Source organism: Balaenoptera ricei, chromosome 18, assembly GCF_028023285.1.
Source record: "Balaenoptera ricei isolate mBalRic1 chromosome 18, mBalRic1.hap2, whole genome shotgun sequence".
In the NCBI taxonomy this organism is placed as follows: domain Eukaryota; kingdom Metazoa; phylum Chordata; class Mammalia; order Artiodactyla; family Balaenopteridae; genus Balaenoptera; species Balaenoptera ricei.
The window spans coordinates 19,542,490-19,567,213 of record NC_082656.1 but is presented as its reverse complement, the minus strand read 5'-3'; the positions used below and the strand labels follow the sequence as shown (position 1 = coordinate 19,567,213).

Below are 24,724 nucleotides of genomic sequence, written 5' to 3'. Positions count from 1 at the left end.
TTTGTCCAAGTCTACACGGGAGGGGAACATTCTGTTTTAGAAATGTGAGCTGTGTGAAATACAAATCTGCCTAGAAACTTCCTCCCAACTGCTCTGGGACTAGGCAGGGCAGCCGTTGACCTTGCGATGGCGAGGGCCGGGGGAAGAAAGACAAGGCCCGTCTGAGTCAGGTAACGCCCTTGGGTGAGGTCCGATCACAAGAAGTCAGATCACAAGGATAGAGAGCATTAAACATTTCTGTGCTCCACTGAGTCGGTTCCATAATAAAGTTAGAAAATGGAAGTGTGGAGGTCCCCAAATTCCACGGCCTTTAGGTTCTAGGTGTGGGCAGCTGGCAGGGACGGATCCGCCCGGCGCTGCCGGAGCTTAACCCATTATCCGCGACAGACCGGTAAAGTTCACCCTATTTTGCTACAAAGCTGCAACATTGTGCACGGAGGTAAACTGGTTGGAAGCGAATTCAGAACTGCAAAATCCAGGCCCGCACGCAGGAGCGCCCGTCCCTTCCCTGCTAGATCTCTCCTCCGACCAGGGGAGAGGGCAGGGTCTGACTCCGCTCCGATCTGCACGTCGGGTCCGCCCGTAGGACCCCGCCCCGCCCCCTCCGGCCCCGCCCCCTGCCCACCACCCCCGTCCGCCCTGCTCGGGCCCCGCCCCCGGAGGAAAGCGAACGGTCTCTGCCTTCGTCCGGGAGCTGCGAGGCTGCAGGGCTGGTTCCGCAGTATCCCCCGCCGCCGCCGCTTAGCCGTGCTCGGAGCCCGGCCGAGGAGGCTGCAGCCGCAGCCAGGAGCCCGCAGCCCGCGCCCCTAGCCCACCGCCGCCCTCCGAGGGCGCCCCAGGCCGCGCCATGGTGAAGGTGACGTTCAACTCGGCTCTGGCCCAGAAGGAGGCCAAGAAGGGCGAGCCCAAGAGCGGCGAGGAGGCGCTCATCATCCCCCACAACGCGGTCGCCGTGGACTGCAAGGTTCGAGGGCCAGGGGGTCGGAGGAGTGGGCTCTGGGCCCGCGGGAGAGCTGCGCGGGGCCGGTGCGGCTCTGCGCCCGAAGCGGCGCGGGGCGCGGGACAGAGTCCCCGAGAGGGCCGAGCTCTCCTTTTTCTCGGGCCGCTCCCCTTGCTTGTCCGGCGCAGCTTCTTTGTAAGAAAGTGCGTGTGCAGAAAGCGGCGGCTGCCGCGGGATAGGGAGCTTGGGAGGCCTGCGGGGAGGAGGATTGGAGAACGGTGCCGAGTGCACGGTCATTGGTGCAGTCCGCGAATGTGCGCGGGGCCAGGACTGGGTTCGGTCGATCTGGAGACCGGCGGCGGCATGCAAAACAACAAAAACAACAGCGGAGTTTGGCACTTCCTCCCAGTATAATGTGCCTAAAATGGCTGACATCATTACAAGCCTACACCTCTGTCGCTTCCTACTTTCGTTTCTAGGCTGAACAGCCCTTGCACTAACTCCGGCTACTGTAAAAGCCTGTTAATTTTAAGAGCATTTTCTTCTTTACCTCCTCTTTTTCCACGGCCCTTCGGTATTGGCGGGTGAACTTCACCGTGGGGTCTGTGGAGGAAGAGAGGGGGCGAGGGAGCGGGCGAGAGGAAAAAGCCAGGTGACGGTCTGCTCAGAGTAGGTTCTGGCTGTTGATTTTATAATTAAAACGACTATTCCCGGTAAAGATCACTAATTACTATGTGGATGTCTGTGTAAAACCGACAATTGACTTTTAAATGATATCAGTATCTTAACGAGAGTCCCTTACGCTAAGTGAAACTAAATGTAACAAACTTGCCTTACGTCCCTTTTAAAATTGTCCTTTATTTCACAAAATCCCCCTTTTAGCGCTAAGCAAAAAATCAGGAGAGGGACCATTACTGTGCTAAGTTTTAGTGGTTTACAATAATACTCATTTAAGATATGATTGTAATTGTCTCAGAAGTTGAATAAAAAGGAAATCCTCACAGCCTCTTTCTACCAGATCTTCTTTAGGCTGCAAAAATTTAATCCTGTAGAAGTTATTTATGTTGCGTAATTTTTAATTTTTTCGTTAGCATTTTTCAAGACCTGTTATGAGTAGGGTAAACTTAGTTCTAACTTTAAAAAAACTAATAATTTGTGCAAGTATGAGTAATAAGCGTTGTTTTTTATATGATCTAATGAAAATTACTACTGGAAAACACACTGTAAAAAATGTTTGAAAATACAACGTTAATCTGGACGTGCCTGTACTTATTTTTTGGAAATGTTCTAGTTAAAAACACAAACGTCAGGGGTTGACTTTTAAATGACGGTCTTGCCTTGAAATAGGAAGTGGACTGATTCCCTAAAAGGAATTAGAGTTTTGGTATTGGTATTGTTTTCCTGAATCCATTGTAAACTGTCTTGGTCTTAAGAGAAAATGTTTGGAATCCACAGAGGATAATTCCAGCAGCAAATTATTATCTTAGCTCTATGTTTATCTAACATTCATTGTACCTAGAATAAGTTGATAGTCAAGTACTCAGTCATAACAGACTGAAATACGTATATAGAGATTAGATAGATTTTAATCCTATTATTTGTCTTTTAAAAAATCCTATGAACAAATATAACTCCTCCCATTAAAAAAGAGAGAGGGAGAAAGGATTGGATGATGTCACTTCAGATGGCTTTTCCCTGTTCCTGTAGTGAAGGAGATTTGAAACTCTGGACAAAAATCAGAAATAATTTGCTGGGCAGGTTTAAATCTGACTTTTGGCATTTACTGTCATTTCTGAAATGGTGACCCTGTTTTCAGATTCTCAGAATTTCTCACAATTTCACCATATTCAAATACTATGGTCATAACAGCAGTAAAAAAAGTAACCATTCATACCTCTGTGCTATGTTTTCTGTTTCTATTTTCTCAGATCCCCATAGCCAAAGAAAAATACTGGAACAAAGCTGTGAGGGCCAGAGTCTTCCTTTGTAAACCACATAGCAGTCATGGATGAACTGGCAGATACAAAATGACTAATTCTTTTTCTAGCTATAAGCTCAAAGACTTCTTTTCTTAAGTGAGTGACAAAATACTGCTCTACATTAAAAGTAGAATCCTTATAATCAGTCACTTAACAGTAAATGAAAACCTTACTTAATAACAGACATTTGTGGACGATCTCTTAGAGCTGGGTCAGTGATTCCTTAATGTTCTCTGGTTCCTTGGGGTGACTGTGCTGGGGAACTACTGAGTTTGACTCCCTGGATTCTGCACAGAATCAGCCTTCCTGTGTTTGCCTGGGGCATTTCCTTGCCTGGTTGGTGGAGAGGATCCAGTTGAGCTAGTTACGGGCCAGAACTCCTGAACAAGAATTTTGAGTATCTTCAACTCTCCTAGACCACAATATCCCGAAAACCATTGTTTCTCAAAATGTACTCTTAAGGATCACCTGATATCATCTGGGATTCTGGTTTAAAAATGCAGATTCTTCAGACCTTATGCCATAAGAATTCTTATCACTCCAGTCAGCTGGCTTATGTAACACGCATTCCAGCACTTTTACACTGTTCCTGTCTTTTGCTATTTCTTTAGCTCTTTTCTCACTGCCGGCTGAGGACTCTCTGGAAACAGCTCCATTGTCCCATTTTTCAATCTTGTCTTTTCAGTAGCTATTATTCCCAACAGCCATGTCTGTTGATTATATTACCTCAACTAGCTTGCTATTTATTATTCTTGCCCTACATTTTCCCCTATGTTTTGTTTAATAGAGGTGAATTTGAAATTATATGCGTGTTTTATGTTAGAGGCAGCAATTCATTTATGAATGTTTGTGTTTCTACTTTGAACTTTGGAAAATTGTTATATATATGTAAATATCAAAGAAAATACTTTATGTCCTGAGTCGGAAGTCCCAGTTCTGTCATTACACAACTGCTTGATCTTGGGCTTAAGTTTTTAGATTTCTTTATGTGTAAGATGACAGGGTAGCAGCAGATGGTCTGTAAAGGACTCTTCCAGTTTTAAAATTCTATGAAAATGCTAGAATTACATAATTATATTTGGCAGGAATCAAATTGTTTTAACTGTGGAAAAAATAACAACTACCTCCTCACCCTAACCAGACTGTTCCCTTTGTTCCTCCCCATGTTCAGCATGTTACATTCCTTCCTCATATTAAGTAGCCATGGGTCACAGAGAAAGGAGGTAGATAGAGGTATTATGTAATACACTAAATTTTCACTTTGTGTTACCTCACTGTAGAACAGTAGTTGTCAGTAACTCCTTCTGTTGTCATGCCTAATTATGAAATGCCTTTCCCGATCTCAGGCATCGAAGAAGCTCAAGTTTGCTTCATAGGTATCCCTGCAAGTTGTTTTGCTGATAAATAGTGTTGCCTCTTCTCTGGTGTGCATCGTAGTTGTAGTTGCAGACCTCCTTAAAAGGAAAAGTAAAATGCTCGTGGAGCGGAAAAGATGGGGCAGGATGGAAGCATAAGTGAAAGACTACTAACCCAGTAAGTTCTGAGTTACCCGTCACAAAATGGCTACTTGGATCCTAATTCTTTACACTTTCTGGCATTTCTGTTTGCATAAACAGGACTGGTAATTTTGCCTTCTGGTGGTGTTGGTGTTCATTGTATTTTCTGGTTTTGGGGAGGTAGAGGGGAGAAGGAACATAAAATATGATGACATTTACTGAAATGTTTTGATGTTTACAGAAGGGATGGGGAGCTTGGTTCCCTTTAACAAAAGTGCATATGATTTCCTAGTTGTGTAATTTAGTGTCTGTAAACATTGGCCAGCAAAAACTTTACAGTCACTGCATTTTAGTTCTTCATGAGGATATTGATATCTGAAGTGAGGGATTAGTGCTGGGAGACAAATTAATTGCCCCTGTGCCTACCAAGTGACTTGGCAGGACCTTGTGTGTACACACGCCTCACGGGCTGCTGCAGCTGCAGAGGGTGGACAAAATTGCATGTTGTGCAGTTGGAGGTTACCTGCTTGGGGTCTTCCCAGTGTCATCTTAAACTTATTTTCTCCGGACTAGATAGAAGCAAGTGTATTATCCTTGGCAAAATCATAAACCTGTATGACGTTATGGAATATCAGCTCTGCCATATATGAGGTTTAAGTGAATAGAAGTATTATTTTAATCAGAAATATCTCTTGAAACACATGGTACAGGCCTATTTAAATTGATTTAGAATTTAACTTTAGAAGTTTTCATTATGTATTGCTAAAGCTTGATGTAAGGTGGGACATTTTATTTATTTGTTCTCCCATACCATAACTTAAATATCTGGAGTGTCTACTTAAAAGTCATTTTCTTTTTTCCAAAAGGAAAATACTTTCTGAATTCATGGTATAACTAAAACTTCTTGGACTCCTTTGTATGTCATAGTGTCAGTAGAGGAAGAGCCAGAAAAATTTGTGTCTTTTCAAAATGACATCGGTGAATGCATCCTCTTAAACTTTTCGGTAAACTTGTCACTTTTTATTAGAGCTTAGACTAAAGGAGTTAAGGACTTTGCCATCAAAGGCTTTTCAGGCCATAACTGCTGCCTGTTAAAATAAAGGATTTGACAATGCTGAATTTCTGAATGTGGTGGTTTTTGTCAAAATGCTGTAGAAAGTAGCAACACTGGAGCCATGTTTTCAAGAAGCTTATGTGTAGAGTTATTTCCTTGGGTCTCTTATTTTCTTGCACAGAGCTTAAAAGTGAAAGTTTTATAGGGTAGGCAACTGAAAGTTGAAAATTAGAAATTTTATTATAGATATGACACTAAGAACATCATTAAAAAATCATTTAATTGTGATTATCCCTTTTAATCAGTATTTATGATACGTGTACTTAATAGCTTTAAAGAGATCTACAGTATAATCCTCTATTTTATATGTTACCAACAATTGAATAAAATTGTTTTTAAACAATTGAAGTTTCTTTTGAGCTCTTTAATTGATTAGAGGAAAAGAAAGAACTTAATGAAGTATTTCTATAATTCTGCCATTTGGGGAAAAGCAAGTAAGAATGAACATAGACTTTTTATTCTTATGCAGAAGACTTTCAATCTTGAGTTTCAGAAATGAAGAAATTACTATTTTTATGATAGAGGGATGTTCTAATTTTTCATTTAATGTTTATCTTTTCATGTTGATAAGTTTCTAGCAGTAATTATATGACTTAAAGCTAAAATATATTTGTCAGAAGAGAAATTAATGTTGAAATTAAATTTGCACAGTTTATAAATCCTAAACATTTTCAAGTTAAATATGTAGGGAGTTTATTTGGGAAATTGACACTTAGTATGACGTTAGGTATTTAATACTTTAAGATTTTGAAATATTTGCATAAGCCTTTTTTGGCATAGTTGAATTTCATACTTTAAAAAATGAGAAGTTTTAATGGAGTTTTGTATATTTGAATGTTTAACTTTTAATGCCAAAATTACTTTTCAAGACTTAAATGTTTTGCGTAACGAGTTAAGAATAAAGCTTAAATCTTGGATTGTTTTCTCTGCTTTAAATATGATTATGATGTTTAAAATTATTTAATATAAAAACCAAAAAGGTAAGTTGCATTGTTAAGTAAATCACTTACTGCAACGCCCAGAAGAAGAATCCTCTTTATGCTGGGAAAAATGACTTTAAGACTTGGTCCACCGAGGTCTGCAATTTTTATTTATTTTTTACAAATTTTATTTATTTATTTATTTTTGGCCAAGCCGCATGGCTTGCAGTATCTCAGTTCCCCTAGCAGGGACTGAACCTGGGCCACCACGGCAGTGAAAGCCCAGAATCCTAACCACTAGGCCACCAGCGAACTCCCTAGGTCTGCATTTCTTAAAATTCATTTTGTCAGCCGGTCTCTCTAGTATTTCTTTTCTGCTATATATACCATGTCAGTTTAAAAAATTTTTCATTTTATAGCTTTCTCTTCAATTTATTTTACCTTGCTTTCATATTAGTGCTAGGAAAGAATTTCCCAATCCCATCTGGGGCAGTGTTAGGCATGTTAAGCAGAGACGGCAAACTCAGTGCTCCTGGGCCCAAGCAAATGATATAGTGAAGTGAAGCTAGGCTTTTTTTTTTCCCCCCGTATTAAACAACTTAGAATATTCTTCATTTTCATCAAAAAAAAAAAAAAAGGATCCAGTGTTGCTTCATCCTCCAGTTTTTAAAGGCAAGCTGCAATCAGGGTTTTTATTTAAAACTTGAGTTTTCAATATTAACAACTAATTCATACCAGAATTTCAGGCAGAAACACTGAAGACTGACATAGGCCACCATTATACAGTCTCCTTTACAGTGGAGAGCAGGGCTGGCAAATTATGGCCCAGGTGTCCAAATTGTGGCCTGCTGCCTGTTTTTGTATAACCCATGATCTAAGAATGACTTTTTTATATTTTTAAATGGTTGGGGGAAAATAATCAATTTCTCTCGTTTGGCCTAGTTCCCTCACTCCAAAAAGGGGTATAGTTCAGGAAACCACACTGTCTACTTATTGAGAAGTCAGACTATGCAGTTTGTGCTTTAGGATTTAGATACTATCTCTACGACTTACTGTGTTAGTTTGGGTAAATTATTCCAACTCTCTGTTTCTCCATCAGCTAACTGGGAAATATGATAATCTGTAAAAAATTGATCACAATGCCTGGAACAGAGTAAGACTGAATAGATATTAGCTGCTATTATTACTACTACATCTTTTTTTTTTTTTTTAACAATTCAAACTTTTATTTGGCACTACTACATCTTAAAGATTTCTAGAAGTAGACTTCAAGATAGAAGTAGAAAATTAATGAAGCATAGCATTTATTCATTTTGTATTGTTTTTTATAAACTAATACCTCAAACTTAACACTATTTTCACATAGTGTTAGATCCTACTGGCAAAAGTTAATATTGTTACTTGGATCTGATAACTTGGGCAAGTCTGGAAACCTCCCAAGCCTCAGGTTTCCTCATTTGTAGAATAGTATAGTGGTACCAACCTTATAGTGTTCTTGTGATGGAATTAACTGTCCCTAGTTCATAGAAACTCAATTAAATGTTAGTGCTTTTCCCCGTCCCTATCTTTTAAAAGTCCCACTTTTCCCTCCCTCATCATGCTTGTTTTGGAATATTACTTCTTGTGTTCTTATTACTGCTTATCCCTGCCTCACATGTCAGTTACATAATAAGATTGTTGATAAATAACACCCCGTTTCCCCAAGGTGTTCTGGTGAGGGTCTGTTCCTGCAACTTAAAAATCCTTAGCATTCAGTAGCTATGTCCATTTTTGTATACAAGTATATTTCTCATGATGTAATAGATGTTGACAGAATTTTATAAATCTAATTTTGGGTTTAATCAAAGTATTAACTTAGTTTTAAAATGCAGATACTAGTCCTGCCCTATCTCTGAGGAACCCACTTGTTTTTTTTTTTTTGGAACCCACTTCTTAAATTAGTGGTTCTCAAACTTTTTGGTCTCTGGACCCCTTTGTACTCTTAAAAATTGTTGAGGACCCCAAAGAGCTTTTGATTTTTGTAGGTTGTATCTATTGATATTTACTGTATTCAAAATTAAAACAATATTTACTGATTTAAAATAATAATGAACCTATAACATGTTAACCTGAATAACATTTGTAAATAATAAAAATTTACAAATAACCAATACATTTTAAGAAGAGTAAGAACAACATTGTTTTACATTTTTGCAGTGTTCTTTACTGAATAGCTTAATAGAAGACAGCTTCTGCCGTCAGCCTGTTGTGCTCTATCACACGTTTAGCTTCTGGAAAACTCCACTGTACATTGCCCAGAGAATGAGAATGGAGGAAACAAGTGTCTTATTTTTATGATGAAAATAGTTTTGACATTGTGGATCCCCTGAAAGGGTGTCCCTGGAGCACATTTGGAGAACTTCTACTCTAAGTACTTGCTGTTTCATGGTTTTTGTTTTCATTTGTGTTTTTTGCAATTTTAGATATTACCTACTGGCTTCCTAATATGGAAAGTGAATATTTAGCCTTTTCTATATATTTACATGGTATATACATAATCTGTTCTCCTAGTATAGTTATAGTAATGTCTGGTTAAATTGATAGTCCATGGTTTTATTATAATTGACATGAAACTTACACAGAGTAAGTAGTAATGCAGTATAACTACTAGTTAATGTAGTTATACTGCATTACATTGAAGTAAGTAGTATAACTTATTCTACTTCCTTTCTTGTACAAAACCATTTTTATTTCCCCTGGATTTGATAATTGACTTCTTGGGTCAAGGGGGAGGATTGCTTAATTTTCTATGTATTGCTAATTCATCCACATACTCTCTGACAGCAGTATAATTGCCTTTTGTATCTACAAACTTATCAGATAACTTACCGAGTTCCATATTTTTCTTGGCGATATTTCATTTGTCATTCTTCAGTCTTTCCACCCAGACTAGTTGTATTCTAGGTATGTTGCTACACAGATGTCCTGAGAGTAATTATTATCCTGGAATTGTTCTGCCTTTGCCCCCATCCTAAGTTGGATCTTACTTATGTTTTATAAATCCAAGAAAAAGCATCTGAGCTCAATTTTTTTTTAAACTTTACTCGTCTGAGAGTCTTTACTCTGTCTTCACATTTAATTGATAATTTATCTGGGCATAAAATTCTAGGTTCGCAGTAATTTTCTTTCAGCATTTTGATGGCATTGCTCCGTTATCTTCTAGTCTGATGCCATTCTGATTCCTGGTTCTTTGAATATAACCAGTTTTGTTTTGTTTTTCCTCTAGAAGCTTGAGATTTTTTTCCTTATGCTTTCAGCTTTCAAAATTGTTACTGACATACTTCGTTTTCTGTCATTTCCATTTTCTGGCTTAAGGTTTATTTATCCCTTTACTATCACTCTGTTGAGCTTTCAGGAGGAGGTAAAGATAACCATTTAACTGGAAATCAATAATAGAACTTTCAACTCAGCTGTCTTCATAGCTTTAAGATTTATTAGAATATTTTCTTTAACATTAAAAATGGGCTTAATGATAACAATAGATAATAATGGAAACTCTGTGCATTTTTATTAACACCAGTTTAAGGTCAGACAGGATGACCTAAAAAGAGGCATCTTCTTGTCTCCCTTTTTAATGTTCCGAAATTGTCTTCTTCATGAGTAATTTTAGAGACAACTTACTCACTACCAACTTCATTGTTTTTGCTTTGTGGCTTTATTCCTCTAACTTAGGTTCATTTTTGTAACAATATCTTGCCTTTTTCATTGATTTTGAAATGCTTATATACTAGTGTGTCTGAGTTATTTTTCTTTATTGTTTTTCCTTCATGTGCATATGATTTTAATGCTTTTTGTTACTATCCTTTGTAATTTGATGAATAATAGAGAAAAATTCTATTAATTTTGTCAACATATTAATAATACTAACACTACTGTTGTAATGGTTAACACATAGTGCTTACTATGAGTGTGGCTCAATTTAAGTAAACCTATTACGATAGGAAAAATCTGTAGACACTCAGGCTAGGCTATGTCGTTTCTGGTTGGATATGAGTGTTATCCAGTTGTAACACGGTATCACTTCACTTATTACCAGAGTTAATTTGCCTAACCTATTATTTAGGTAGGTCACTGACCTAATAGCTCCATAATTTTCCTTCCCTAAGGTGCACATGGAGTCAGATGATATTCAGGCCTTATTTGGTGATACAGTACAAATAATTTTATTTAACTTCTCTGGGCCTCATTATATTTATCTGTAAAATGATGTATTGGACTAAATGAGCTTTCATGGCTCTTGCATGCAGGAGCTTTTCTTTCTGAGAAGTATACTGATCACATATTCAGAGGCACCTCCTGCATGGCCAGACCATATACTAGGGATTTAAAATTCACTAAACACCTCAACCTTCAGGAGGCCCCTGGTGTAACTCAGAGAGACCAACCATGTAAACCAAATTAATCACAGCCTACTTAAACATCTGTGTCTGTTTTCACAAGAAAACAACCCCCTGGATCCAAGGGTGAGGAGAGTGGTAGAATAAGGGAGCAAGATAAATGACTAATGAGTGTTTATTGTACATGCATTTGGTGCTAGGCATAGGTTCAAAGCACTTTTTACACGTTCACTGTAGAGAGACAAATATCTCTGATCTCAAGAACTGGAATTATTTTTTCTAATAGTCATTTTGTATAACTTTCAAATTTCTAAACTTGGATGGGAGATGTAACTTTCTACATTTGAATTACTTTATGTTTTTAGAAGATATACTTGGAATTTTCTCTGCAGAAGTTCTGCATTTTACATGGAATGACTCATTTGAATACAAATGTATAGTTATCTCGTTGAATGACATTAAAATCCAAGATTTATACAAAAATGAGTCCAGAACAGGTTTGCTTTTTTTCCCCTCTAATCTTGAGACATAATTTTATGATGAATTATAGAGTAGAGCATTCCTATCATACTTAAAATTTTTAGGAAGACGGTTGGTATTCTTATTAGGAATAATATGAACTCATGATTCAGTCAGTGGCAGAAGAAATCTATCTTGACCAATTTATCTATCCCTAGTAAAGGCTGTTATTAACGGTAACTATCATTTGTATATAACGCTGTTGTTTAATCTCACCAATATGAATTGGAAAACCTGATGAAATTTCATAAAGTATTATCATTAGTACACTTCTCTTCAGTGTAGATTGAATAAACGCTATATTTAAATGATGGTCATCCTTTAAAACGTTAGTAAGTAGGAAAAAGAACAGAAGACTTTTAAGGTTTTCCTATATTAATATTCTGCTATGTACCAGATACTCTGCTTGCCCCTAATGATGTAAAAAGTGATTAAATTACAATCCAGCACTAAAAGCATTTACAGCCTGATTTTTTTTTATAGTTCTGGCCTATTTTTTTTTTAAACCTAGGCATGTGCTAATTTTATATAATGCCAGTAATTTGGTTCAGATTTCATATTTCTCACAGTAGTTAAACTGTTAGGCAATGACTTTAAAATTTTAATTTTTTTATTCCTGTTTTGCTGCTTGTGTATCGTAGGATTTGTTAACAGAAAAGGACATTAATGAGAAATTGGTTTTGTAGACATTGTAATTTTATTTATTTATTTTAATTTTTAAAAATATTTATTTATTTTATTTATTTATTTTTTGGCTGCGTTGGGTCTTGGTTGCGGCACGCGGGATCTTTCGTTGTGGTGTGCGGGCTGCAGAGCGCGCAGGCTCTATAGTTGTGGCGCGGGAGCTCAGTAGTTGTGGCGCACGGGCTTAGTTGCCCTGCGGCATGTGGGATCTTAGTTCCCTGACCAGGGATCGAACTGGCGTCCCCTGCATTGCAAAACGGATTCTTAACCACTAGACCACCAGGGAAGTCCTGACGTTGTAATTTTAGATTAGTTTCTCTTTTTAAAAATCTGTCCCTGTTCCAAGCGTAAAATAATGCAGTAACGTTAATATCCATATAATGCCAATCACTTGGAAAGCTGCTCCCTTTTTGCATTTCAGACATAAGATTTCTCATGTGGACTTTCTCACCACAGTTGAGATAGTATCAGTCTTACCTGAAAAGTCAAATGAGAAAATAAAATTCAGATTACTGATTTAAATGAGCAAGAGAAAATGCAAACAAATGTTTGGTGTCTTTATAGATTTTTAGCTTCTTAGCCATAGATTTTTGTGTTTTACATATAGCAGAATATATTTGGTAATGAATTAATGCTATTAATGGTGAACAGGTTGCTGGATCATGTCTTTTTGTTGCTTTTTTCCATGCTGGGAAAAGAAAACTAATGTAGAAGCCAGCTGAATAGAACATGTACCAGTGGTAAATGGATGGCACTGGAATCCTACATGATGGTAATCAGTTGGAGCGATTGCCTGTGTAAGTTCTGTGGTTCAAAGAGTATAGTTAGGAGAACATTTTGGAAATTTTTTTAAGTAGATCTTAAATGATGACCAAGGTTTTTATTTTTGAATTCTTATTGGAATAGGAAGTCATTTTCTTTTCCTCTCCAGTAATGCCTTTTTTAATTGGCCTTTTCAGTATTTTGCTGTAGATAGCTTTTTTGTTTGTTTGTTTTTTTAAGGGTGAACATATTTTAAGAGTTTATTTGTAAGCAATTTTAATTAATTTAATGAGTATATTTTAACAAGTTAAATTTATTTCTGTGCATCAATAAAGTATTATGAAAGGAAAAAAGAAGGAATATTAAAAAACAAAAGGTGTAGATTGCTTTTTATTGGCTTTACCCCCAGAAGATACCTGTTTCAGCTTACCTTTCCCAGCTAAGTAAGATGGTGGTGGGGATACTAGTAGCTATCACTTATTTAGCACTTACTATTTATTGTGTGCCAAGCAGTGATCTAAATACTTCACTTGTATTTCCTCATTTAATCCCCACACTAACCCTATGAGATTGGTGCTATTATTAATCCATTAATGATGAGGTGACTGAGACAAAGAAGTTAAAATACCACTTGTCTGTTTCCCATCCTCCAAAATTTTGACATTTTTTGTCTGCTATCAATCTTTTCATCCTTATCTTTCTTAAAGGTTTATATCTTTTTCTTCTTCAGTATCATTTAATGGGCTCTTAGGAAAAAACACTCTCCTTGCTCTTCAGAAGTTGGGAAAGGAGAGGAATTCGAATATACTGGAGTATTAGTTACATACTGAAATTTTCAGACTTTCTAGCTTTATACTGTTCTGTTAATTTTGACAAATACATGCACTTGTGTAATCACTGCAGTCAAGATGCAGAATATTTTCCTCACCCCAAAATGTTCTTTAATATCACTCTGTAGTCAGTCCTGGGTCTCACACCTGTCCCAGTTTTCTGTTCCTATAGTTTACCTTTAGCCAGAACCTCATACAGATGGTATTATACCCTGAGTAGTTTTCCTTCATTCTCATTGTTTCTCTCTGTCCGGAGAACTGGGTGTTGTCTGGAACATCTTTGATTCCCATAGCTCTTGGGCTGTGGTTTTTCTGAGCTCCAATCCCAGCTTCTGTCACCATTTTCGGTTTGCTTATGCCATTCATGCTTGGATTTGTTATTTGCAAAAGAATACCTGTTCTGTCATTTAAAGGATTCAGCTGCTTTATTCACCATATTAATCCAGTCTCTAAAACCCAGAACTCAAAATCCTTTTATATGGAGAAGTAGTTTAAAATTAGGTTCTCAGAAGGAAGCATACCCAGTCATAGCTGGAAATGAAGATCAAGGTTCAAAACCAAGCAACACTGTAGGAAAGTACTTGGTATGTTTGGTCTTCACTAGGAAGAAAAATGATGAGGGAGGAGTTGAGCAAACTAGAACATGGATGAGAAATCTGTGAAAATTTGAATTATTATATATATTTTTAATGTTGGCAGCTAATTCTGTATTTTGTAAAACAGTGTACAGGCCAAACAACACATCTATGGGCAGCTGGCCTGTGCATCCCCTATTTACTGATATTACTGAATGTGTTTTAAAAAGTACATATTTCTAAATAAGTCTATTTCTGAAGGTTCAGTAGCTTATGCTACTCTGAGTTGAATAAATTGTATTGGTTCTTTTCTGTATTTCTGTTTTTAAATATAAAGTGTTTTATGCCATCTCTTTTTTTCTTTTTCTTTTTCTTTTTTGTAATACGATTTTTAACCCTAAGAGATATTTTCCTCTTTAGTATTCTGGTTCCTAAAGTGGTGTTGTTGCATTTGCTCTAATAATGCAAAATAGTATGTCTGGGAGCTCTGAAAAAGTGTCTCTTCATTCATTCTACAAAGAAGGCTTACATAGAGATGCCAGAGGACGTGAAGTGTGAGTTGTTAGTATGGGCACAGAATAAAAATTATATGAAAACCCTTGCATTTTGTCTGGGTTAAGTTATAATTGAAGCACATTTACGGAAGCCTCTTAGGGAACTGATTGAGGTGACCTAATTCTTAACTAATTGAAGTACCAGAACAGAATTTACTCTTCATTTTGCTTAAGATATAATTGGTTAAGTAATTTTATTATCATATGATAAGATTTATTTGAACCAGAAATTACTACAGTGCAAGAGTGAGAATGCTTTTGAAGCCGCTTCTTTCTATACCTACTGTTGAGGGGTGATTATAGGCCAGTGTGTGCTTCAGCGTCTTCATTTATAAACTGGGGTAAAAACTTGAGGTTTTAGAAAGATTAATGAGGTGATAATTGTACAGCACCTGTGGGAGTTCTTTTACCTTAACAGCATCATTTAAGGTGCACCAGTTTTATTGCAGTACAAGGGGAGGAAATGTCTATGACTTGTTTTAAATTAGGCCAAGTAAAGTTATATATCCCAGTGAAGTTGCTCTTGTTCATGAGTGGTTTTCCTTTTTCTTATGATTTTTATGATTTTTGTTGTTAATTATGAAATAATCCAAGCATACAAAAACAAAGAATTTGTAGTACCATTTATATGTTTTTTTCCTTTTATGTTTTTTAAGTCTTCAATATATGGTGGGTTTTTTATCCAACTTGACTTTTTTTTTGCTTTAGCATTATGTTTCTGAGATTAATCTCAAAATCAACAGTGCTAGTTGGTTTCATTTAGACTTTAATTATATGAACCCATAATACTTTATTCTTTACTTGTGGACATTAGGTTATTTCCAGTTTTTTTTCTTAATGACCATTCTGCAGTAATCATTATTGAGCCTCTTTTTGTGTACAGAAGTGTTTATCTAGGGTTATGTTATTAGGAATGGAATTACTGGGTCATAAGATATATGTATCTTTAATTGTATTAGGTACTGCCAAATTGTTATTCAAAACATTTGTACCAGCTCCTGTCTACTGTGCGAAAGTCCTCAATTCCCATTGTTCCACACTTTCTCCAGCACTTGGTGTTGTTAGACTTTCTTTTGTTGCCTGGTATATAGGAACTCAGTTGGTATTTTTTTCTCTCATTCCCCATATTAAAATAAAATTTACATGCAGTAAAATGCACCTATTTTATGTGTACAGTTTGATTGAATTTATGGTCATTGTATAAAGTCATGTATCCACCACCATAATCAAGATATGAAACATTTCCATCACCCTAACAAATTTCCTCCTACCTCTTCCATCTTCCTTTCACCGTGACAGCCACTAAGCTGTTTTTTGTCATTATAGTTTTTCCTTTTCATAGGTAGTCTTCTGTGTTGGAGTTTTTTTCACTATAGTGTTTTTGAGATTCAGTATGAATATACCACACTTTTTATCCATTCATCAGTTAGTGGATAGTTGTGTTGTTTCTCGTTTGGGGCTATTATGAATAATGATGCTAGGGCGATTTATGTGTAAATCTTTGACTCAGTTGATTTTTAGTTACTGATCTTCAGCAATTTTGCTGAACTCTTAATTAGTTTGAATAATGTGACTTTCTCAGATTTTCTACATAGACAGTTATATCATTTAATATAATCACAGCTTTGTATTCTTTTTTCTAATCTTTTAATCAGTTCACGTTCTATCATTTGTGTACTACCTAGGATCTCTAGTACAATGTTGAATGAAAACCAAGAATCAGTTTTAGTGGGCATTCTCGTATTCCTGACTTGAAAGGGTATGGTTTAATTCTGAAGTTTCACCATTAAATACGAGGTTTGCTGTAGATTTTTGATCATTAGCCTTTTTCATGTTAAAGAATTTCACCTCTTCTGGTTTGCAAAGAGATTTTATTATGAATGGGAGTTACATTTTATCAAATGCATTTTCTACATATTTTGAGACGGTCATGTGGGGTTTTTCTTAAATCTTAACATGTGGCTTTTTTCTCTAAGTATACTCTTTCAAGTTTTAAAATTTAATCATTTAAAATGCATTTTTAAATCACTTAGGTTAACAACATTTCTATCTTGAATATACTTTAATCCATTCTCTGTGACTTAGACTGTAGCAAGGAACGTCATTTATTTGTCATGCATGCTGTTAATTTTGACTGTAAAATGCTTAAGATTTCAACCATGTCTTAATCACATTTGAATTTCCCACAGGATCTAGCACAGTGCATTGCAAATAACAGGCCCTGAATGTTGAACTGGGCTGCGTGCTTAGGGCTCCTATTCTTTGCTAAAGAGCCACAGTCTCCTGTGCCTCATAAATTCTTATGTTGCCCCCACCTTTCATTGTCACGCTGGCTGCTGATGCGTAACTTTGGGGTCATTAAAAAAATAAATAACCAAGCTTTAAAAAATTTTTTCTACATTCTACTCCCTCATCAAATATTAGTTGAGGGCCAACTAAGTGCCACGGTTGGCTTGGTGCTACCATACTAACCTTATAGAAATTTAGAGAAAAAAAGAGATTAGGCAGACTTTGAAGACCTGATACCTCTTTTATGAAATAGATGATCGTGGTGCATGGACTTTGGGTCTGTAATTTGGCGATTCAGACTCTTATTTCCTGATTCTTAAGCCATGGTTCACGTGGTTGAGGTGCTGAACAAATGACCTGTGAGTAAGTGAGGTATTTTATAAGTTAGATTCTCTTGAGAAATTTAAAATTTTTGTTTTATTGCCATAGTCCTGAGTTGTGATTTTTGAATGAACATGAGAATTCAGACTCCATAGCATGTTACACAAAGTCCCTCTGTGACCTGCCCCAGTAACCTCTCCATTCTCGCCCCTGTAACCCTCACCACCATACTGGGCACTCCAGCCGTACCACATGTGACCCGTGGAGATGTCATGCATTCTGGCCCCATGATTTTATTCATTCTTTGCCCTACATATAATGCCCTTTCACTCTGTCTTCTGCATGGGTAATAAGTATTCATCCTTCATTCTTCCCCAGTATTTTCTCCCCTGGGAAGTCTTCTCCCAATCATCCCTTCTTCTGTGCTTTCTACATTCTCCTGTTAGAGCCTATGGCATATTTATGTTTTTTGTATATTTGTTTTCCAGGCTGATCTGAGCGATCTCTTTCTTGGCAGAGGCTACATGCCCAGTCCTGGCACAGCTCTTGGCACATAGTAGACGTTTATAATTTATTCTTGAAAATATTGTTTGTTGACCTGCTAAAAATGGTAGAGTAAAAGGCCTGGACACTTATCAATTTAACGTTCGGGGCTGCATATTCTTTTACGAGTGTCTGCCCGTGCTCTTTGGCTATTCCTTTAAGTGCTGCTAGTGAAGAGAGCCTGCCAAACAGGGGCGTGTTGTACACACATTTGACCGTCTCAGCAGCTGATACCAAATGTTTAGAAATGACTATTTCCATCTGTCATTCTCGTCTCCCCACCCTGCCTCCAGCCTAAAATTAATTATGCTAGGAACTGTTTCTTACCTCAGACAAGGGCTCAAGCAAAACACTACACGTACTTTATCATTCAGGTTTCATAATACCTTATGACTCCGTGGAATTCTTGTAACTTTCTGTTCACAGATGGGTATCTTGTATGGCTTGATAAATTCCTCTAGGTTTATTCTCAGTACACACTACTTCCTTGCAGTGTACTTGTTGTCTTGAGTATGCATACCATACATTAACAGGCATGTCTAGCAAAGTGTGATGCTCTCACAGGGTTTGAGCCAATCCTTAGATTGAATGGCAGTTTTTCTACAGTGTTAAATTCTGTGTTTAAGCCTCAACCAACCCAAGCGCCTTAAATTGTTCTTGGTTGGCTGGGACATCTGGGCTTGGGCTTTTCCCCGGTAGTATCAAGTTAAAATTCCTTATCTTAGAATTGAAAACATAACCTTAGCTTTCATTCTTTCCTCACTGAATTCTTGCTTCAACCATATCCAGCATTGTTCATACAGGTTTTCTTCCTAACTTTTAGGTTATATCCTATTTATCTATGGAGGTGTAGGTCAAGTCTACTTTCTCCCTTAATCCATCCCATATTGAGTTTTCCAAGTAAAGGGTAGAGTTATATACTTGAAAGGCTGTACACACATATTACTTAGTAGATCATCTTTTATTATGTTGGTTTCAAGTCAGTTGGAGCGTTTCTTTTGCTGTCTGTACTATTTCTTGAGCCACTGGTGATATAACACCAGCAGCTAATCTCATTTGTTTGTCAGCTCTTTGCACATGAACATGGGCACAAATAAGAAATTAGCTATAACTCTGAAGCGACAGTAGGGGGCCTGAGTTAGAAGGGCAAGGCGTGTATCTGACTGAATATCCTGACCCTAGATGATGTTCCAGTGCTAAATTATTTCCTTGAGGGGGGTCAAAATCAGAATGCTAACAATTGTGTGCTAGTTGTACGTCTCTTGACTTAGTAAGTTTTTCTTACTAAATCTTTCCTCAATTTTCTACGGCTTCTACTGATATCTTAAAAATGAAGAACTTTGTTAAACTGGGATTCTTTAGGGTAGAGCAGTGGAATTATAGGATTATTTTAAATATATTTGTCCTACTTTTTTGAGATTCTAATTGTTTAAAGTATCTGTTTAATATTATTTGGTCTGTCCCCAGTATTCCTGTTAATTTTTCTTGTGTTTGGTTAGGAATGGCTTTGTACCTAGTATGAAATATTAATTACCTGCAGCAGGCTAACACATAATTTTATAAATAATCTCATATACCCTGACATTGTAATACACAAGACTCAGCACCATAGTTTTGCACGACAAAGTTGTATTGTAGCCTCTTCTGAATTTTTAAATATTAGAAGATATTTTAATCACTAAAAGTTAGGCACAGAAAATAGAAATTGTGGAGTATGTAATTTATTGCTCTAGAGATATGGGTGGCAGGTGGGGTATTGAAAGTTAGAAGAAAGAACTCTCCCAAAAGACTGGTGTCTCAGCTCAGGAGGCATTGGGCTGGGTCCTGGTACCACCACTTAATCATTCCTGGGTGGATTTTGATTAGAGACCTGACTCCTTTGGTCTTTATATCTTTGTTTATAAAATGATAATTATTAAGGTTTCTTTCAGGCTTGACATTTCTGTGATTCTGACTGGAGATAAGATATTGATCATCAGTCTTTTTCATATTTTAGGACCCAGATGAAGTGGTACCAGTTGGCCAAAGAAGAGCCTGGTGTTGGTGCATGTGCTTTGGACTAGCATTTATGCTTGCAGGTGTCATTCTAGGAGGAGCATACCTGTACAAATATTTTGCACTTCAAGTAAGTGGGAAAATGCTAGGGACATTTTTGCCTTTCCTTCACATGTATTAGAAAATTGGCTCAAACCTGTTCTAAGCCTGTGCTTTTTGTCTGTGGCCTTTAGCCAGAGTGGTGGTCTTATTTTACAGTTATGTTAAAAAATCTCCTGAGCATAAGTTTGCTGAACCTATTAGACGGTCACTAAAAGCAGAATAACATTGTTTTGCTGACTAAAGGGTATAGATAGCTGGATGATTTTTCAAAATTGACTAACCCTCAATTTTCCTACCATAATTAATAGCTGAGTTACAGTATTCTCAGTTGCCAGTTGAATAAATACACCAGCCTCCAATGTCATATTGATAAACTATAATTTGATAGACATTTTGGGCTTCCCCACAATAGCCTTTTTGCTCCTGGGCCCAGAGTATAGTGGTTCCACTTCTCTCTGCCTCTTCCCCAGTCATTGGTTTCTCTTAAGAATGTGATTTCAGCAATAATGTTGAAGTAATTTAGGATAAAAGTTGTTTATAATTTATTACAGAATAGTAATCCCAGTGGATTAAGACATTTTTTTCTTCTGATTTACAATGATTATGATTTATGATCTCTGTTTTGTGATGTCTTTCTCTGACAATAATTCAGTACGTTTACTTCTTTTAACATACCAGAGTTTGGAGAAACTATTGACAAATAGATTTTATTTAGAAAATGAAGTATTCTACAGAGGATATGTAAATTTTGTGCTCATTTTCTATATTTTTTGAGATAATGGCATGTTGATAGATGTTAGTGAAATACTAGTCATCTTTCTAATGCAGTTTTTTACAAGAAATGTATTTTTATATAAAAGAAATCATTTGCAATTCCACTGTCCAGAGATATTTGTTGACCTAACATTTTTTTATATGCTCCTAATCTTTATTATATATGCGTACTTTTTAAAAAAATCTTTATAATGATTTGCTATAATCTGATATTTTCCACTTAATTGTGATATATTTTAAGGAAAAATCAGAACTACTTGTATGCCTGTGAAAATTTCAGAAAAACTATCCCTCTCTTGGCTAATAAGAGAAAAATCATGTAATCAGTGAATCACATCAAAAAGTTTTAAAAGTATGTTCTTTCAGAAAAACATTACTGGTTTCTGAATATATTCTTTTATAAAAATAAGGCTTACAGGTAGAAATAGGCCTGTGTGTTTCTTCAAATTTACTTGTCACCAGATGGATAATTGCTTTTCTATTCTGTTTTTGTCGAACACAGAAAGTAAAGGAGAAATCAGCTGCTTTTCTCCTTCTGAAACCGGTTTTTTACAGTACTTTAAAACCTGATCTTAAAGAATGTGTTAACGCTGTAATTAAACTGTCTGACTTGTCATCTAAAAGTAAGAGTTTGCAAGCAAAATGCTATTTAGGTAAAGGTGGCAGCTTAAGTAATACTTAACATTTAAAAACCTGTCTTCCACTGAATTGCTGAAATAGTGTTTAAACTCTCTGTAGCCAGATGACGTCTACTACTGTGGAATAAAGTACATCAAAGATGATGTCATCTTAAATGAGCCTTCTGCAGATGCCCCAGCTGCTCGCTACCAGACCATTGAGGAAAATATTAAGATCTTTGAGGAAGATGAGGTTGAATTCATCAGCGTGCCTGTGCCAGAGTTTGCAGATAGTGATCCTGCCAACATTGTCCATGATTTTAACAAGGTGAGCCAGGTGCCCTGAACTGTAAAAAGAATGCCAGTTCCTTAATTGATACTTTTGTAGTTTCATTTTCAGTATTTGTTAATTTATTCTATTTATGGTTTACTTTTTACTTTTTAAAAAAAATGGCCTTGGGTTTCTTCTGCCCTGCAAGATAAACTCCAACATTTGATGGGCTCTCTGAAGCAGACCCTCAGTGAACCTACCTTTCTTCCCCTTGCCTTGTCTGTCTTAATACACACCATATGCTGTTCTTCCTTTGTTGCTAAATTGCTTTTAGAAATCTAAATGTTTACATGGTTTAGTTTAACTCATTTTAATCCTCAAAACCATCCTATGAGATAGTCTTTCTCAATCAGGTTTCTCATCTGAACCACAAGAACACAAAATCATTTAATTGACTTAGTTCTCTATGGATGGTAGTAACTAGTTAGTACTACTCTAGATGCATAGGAGAGAAGTTAATTTTTATATACAATAGATGGATGCCTTAGAGGGCATTAGGGTTTATAAGTGAGGGGACTGGGGACTAAGTCTCTTAATCAGATGATAGTTTATTTGAGTTAATTTTAATAGTTTGTTGTTATCTGATAAGAACTGTATCTACCAGTAGCAAAATTTCCTCTCCCATTACTATTTCCATTCCTACCCCACCAAATTCTTGATTTGTTGAAATGCAAGTGATTTACACATTCTAATAGTACAAGTTATTCTTAAAAATCCAGTTGCTGCCTGTCTGTATATTGGTAATATTTGTACATTAATCTAATGAAAATATATCTTTTTCTTCCCAGAAACTCACAGCCTATTTAGATCTTAACCTGGATAAATGCTATGTGATTCCTCTGAACACTTCCATTGTTATGCCACCCAGGAACCTATTGGAGTTACTTATTAACATAAAGGTATAAAACTTTCAAATACTTCTTATTATTTATGCTATTACAGCATCTTGGAATTCCTTGTTGAGAAATTAGCCCTAGAGGAGCCCATCTTACTGACAGTATGGCTAGTAAGCATTTTACAACGAGGAACTAAGACTTGTGGTTTCAGTTTCTTTCCTTGTCTCTTTTCTTTTAGTAGTTTATATTTTGAAATTAAAATGTAATTTCTAAAATTATATTTAAGTTTTCCTAAAGGACCAGAGAATAAATCGTAGGCTTTTAAAAAATAAGATCTGTGTTGCAACTAATCAATTTTGATGCCATAGACAATATGTAAACAAATGGGCACAACTGTATTCCAATAAAACTTTATTTATAGAAACAGATGGTGGGTAGTAGTTTGCCAGTCTCTGTTCTATACTATAATCTCTTAAGAATTTTGTCTGTTTTCCTTGTCTGTTCAATGTGTGTTTTGAGATATCTGTGTAATATATTCTTTTCCACATGTAGGCTGGGACATATTTGCCTCAGTCATATCTGATTCACGAACACATGGTCATCACTGATCGCATTGAAAACATTGATCACCTGGGTTTCTATATTTATCGACTGTGCCATGACAAGGAAACTTACAAACTGCAACGCAGAGAAACCATTAAAGGTAATACTTTCTAATGTTAAAATGTTGGCCAAAAAAGTTTGTTTCACTTCATTGTGTTAAATTAGATTTAGATGTAAGCTAGTCATTGTTACCAATACGCTTGCCGTGAGTGAGAAAATAAAACTATATTGTACATTGTATAGTATTTCTAGATTTCTGAAGAATCATCTTAATTCTAAATCCACTCTTTTCAGATAGAATAGGCGGATGTGAAATGTCATTTCCTTGAGGTGCTCTTACCTCACTTTGCATATGGCCACTCAGTCCACGTTTCCATCCTACCCCTTTGGTTGAGCTGTACTGTGCAAGGGTTCTGCTTATCCAGAGGGTCTCTAAAGTAGCTCTTCAGTTGTATGCTCAGGGATCTAGGTTCTAAGCAGAGTTTGCCTTTGGGATCACACTGAAGATAACCACAGTCAGGTTAGTTCGAAAGGAATTTGGCTGAAGAATTAAGAGCATTGACACAACTAATGTAGCTTTGCCAAATCACTTAACCTTTGTTTTCTCACGTGATGACATTATCTCCCCATTTTTTTTCAAGATCGTTGTAAAAATAAAATGAAAGTACATGTGACAGAGCTTTAGAAAGTAAGGAGTGCCATGCAGAAACACTATGGTGTGATTTCTTTGAAACTGTGGCACCTAGTTAAAGTGCATTCCTGGCTTTTTGTTAGCACTTTTGATAATACTGTTCTCCCACACTGGGCTGGTGAGTCACCTGAAGCCTGCTGCTTGATTTCTTTCATTTTAAAATGATCTTATGGTTCATAGTTTTTTTTTAAGTCATAATTTTACGTATAATAAAATTCACCCTTTTTAGTGTGTAGTTTTGAGTTTCAGCAAATCACCGCCACAGTCAAGATGTAGAACCTTTCCACTACCTTCAAGGTCATAAGTTTATATGTATGGCATTATTATTGTTACTAGCATCTGTTAAGATACTTAGTTTAGAAAAGAGAGGGAAATTATTTTCTGCAGTGTTAAAAAAAAAATCAAACTATAGAAGTTAATGGAATATAGAGTAAAATATTTTTATATGTCTAAATAATAACTGTGAAAATTAACATGAATACTTATTACTGAAGAATCCAAAATTTAAAAAATTTTCCCTTCCAAACAGGTATTCAGAAACGCGAAGTCAGCAATTGTGCTATGATTCGGCATTTTGAAAACAAATTTGCTGTGGAAACTTTAATTTGTTCTTGAACAGTCAAGAAAAACATTATGGAGAAAAATTTAACACCACAGCATAACCCCACCCTTTGTATTTTGTGCAGTGATTTTTTAAAATCTTCTTTCATGTAAGTAGAACACAGGGCTTCACTGTTTTTCATCTCATTAACTCAATTAAAACCATTATCTTTAAAAAATCTTTTTTTCTTTCCAAGTGTGGTGTCTTTTATCTTGAATTAGTAGTTGTATGAAGTCATAGGTAATAGTACACTTCACCATAGATCTTAGGAA

The 24,724-nt window shown here is 36.4% G+C and overlaps 1 protein-coding gene and 1 long non-coding RNA gene across 3 annotated transcripts in view; one reads left to right on the top strand and one right to left on the bottom strand.

Moving 5' to 3' along the window:
* The first annotated feature begins 647 nt into the window (after positions 1 to 647).
* Positions 648 to 24,632, top strand: ITM2B (integral membrane protein 2B). Its single transcript, XM_059903297.1, has 6 exons — positions 648 to 964; positions 19,899 to 20,027; positions 21,512 to 21,718; positions 22,510 to 22,620; positions 23,110 to 23,260; positions 24,381 to 24,632. The coding sequence occupies exons 1-6, from the start codon at positions 848 to 850 to the stop codon at positions 24,464 to 24,466; spliced, it is 801 nt and encodes a 266-aa protein (XP_059759280.1). The 5' UTR covers positions 648 to 847; the 3' UTR covers positions 24,467 to 24,632.
* LOC132352658 (uncharacterized) overlaps positions 12,104 to 24,724 on the bottom strand; it is a 50,224-nt gene continuing 37,603 nt past the window's right edge. The window contains exons 3-5 of one of the 2 annotated variants that reach the window (XR_009498822.1): positions 23,501 to 23,660; positions 17,276 to 17,395; positions 12,104 to 12,505 (exon numbers count right to left, since the gene is read on the bottom strand). This is a non-coding gene — a long non-coding RNA (uncharacterized LOC132352658). The remainder of the gene's footprint in view (positions 12,506 to 17,275; positions 17,396 to 23,500; positions 23,661 to 24,724) is intronic. The other variant, XR_009498823.1, reaches the window with a different exon arrangement.

Bases quoted from the DNA above. Each gene is read 5' to 3' on its own strand.
- ITM2B (XM_059903297.1), top strand. From the start codon at position 848: ATGGTGAAGGTGACGTTCAACTCGGCTCTGGCCCAGAAGGAGGCCAAG. The intron at 965-19,898 runs GTTCGAGGGCCA...TTCATATTTTAG, and splicing joins CGGTCGCCGTGGACTGCAAG to GACCCAGATGAAGTGGTACC. The intron at 22,621-23,109 runs GTATAAAACTTT...TTCCACATGTAG, and splicing joins AGTTACTTATTAACATAAAG to GCTGGGACATATTTGCCTCA.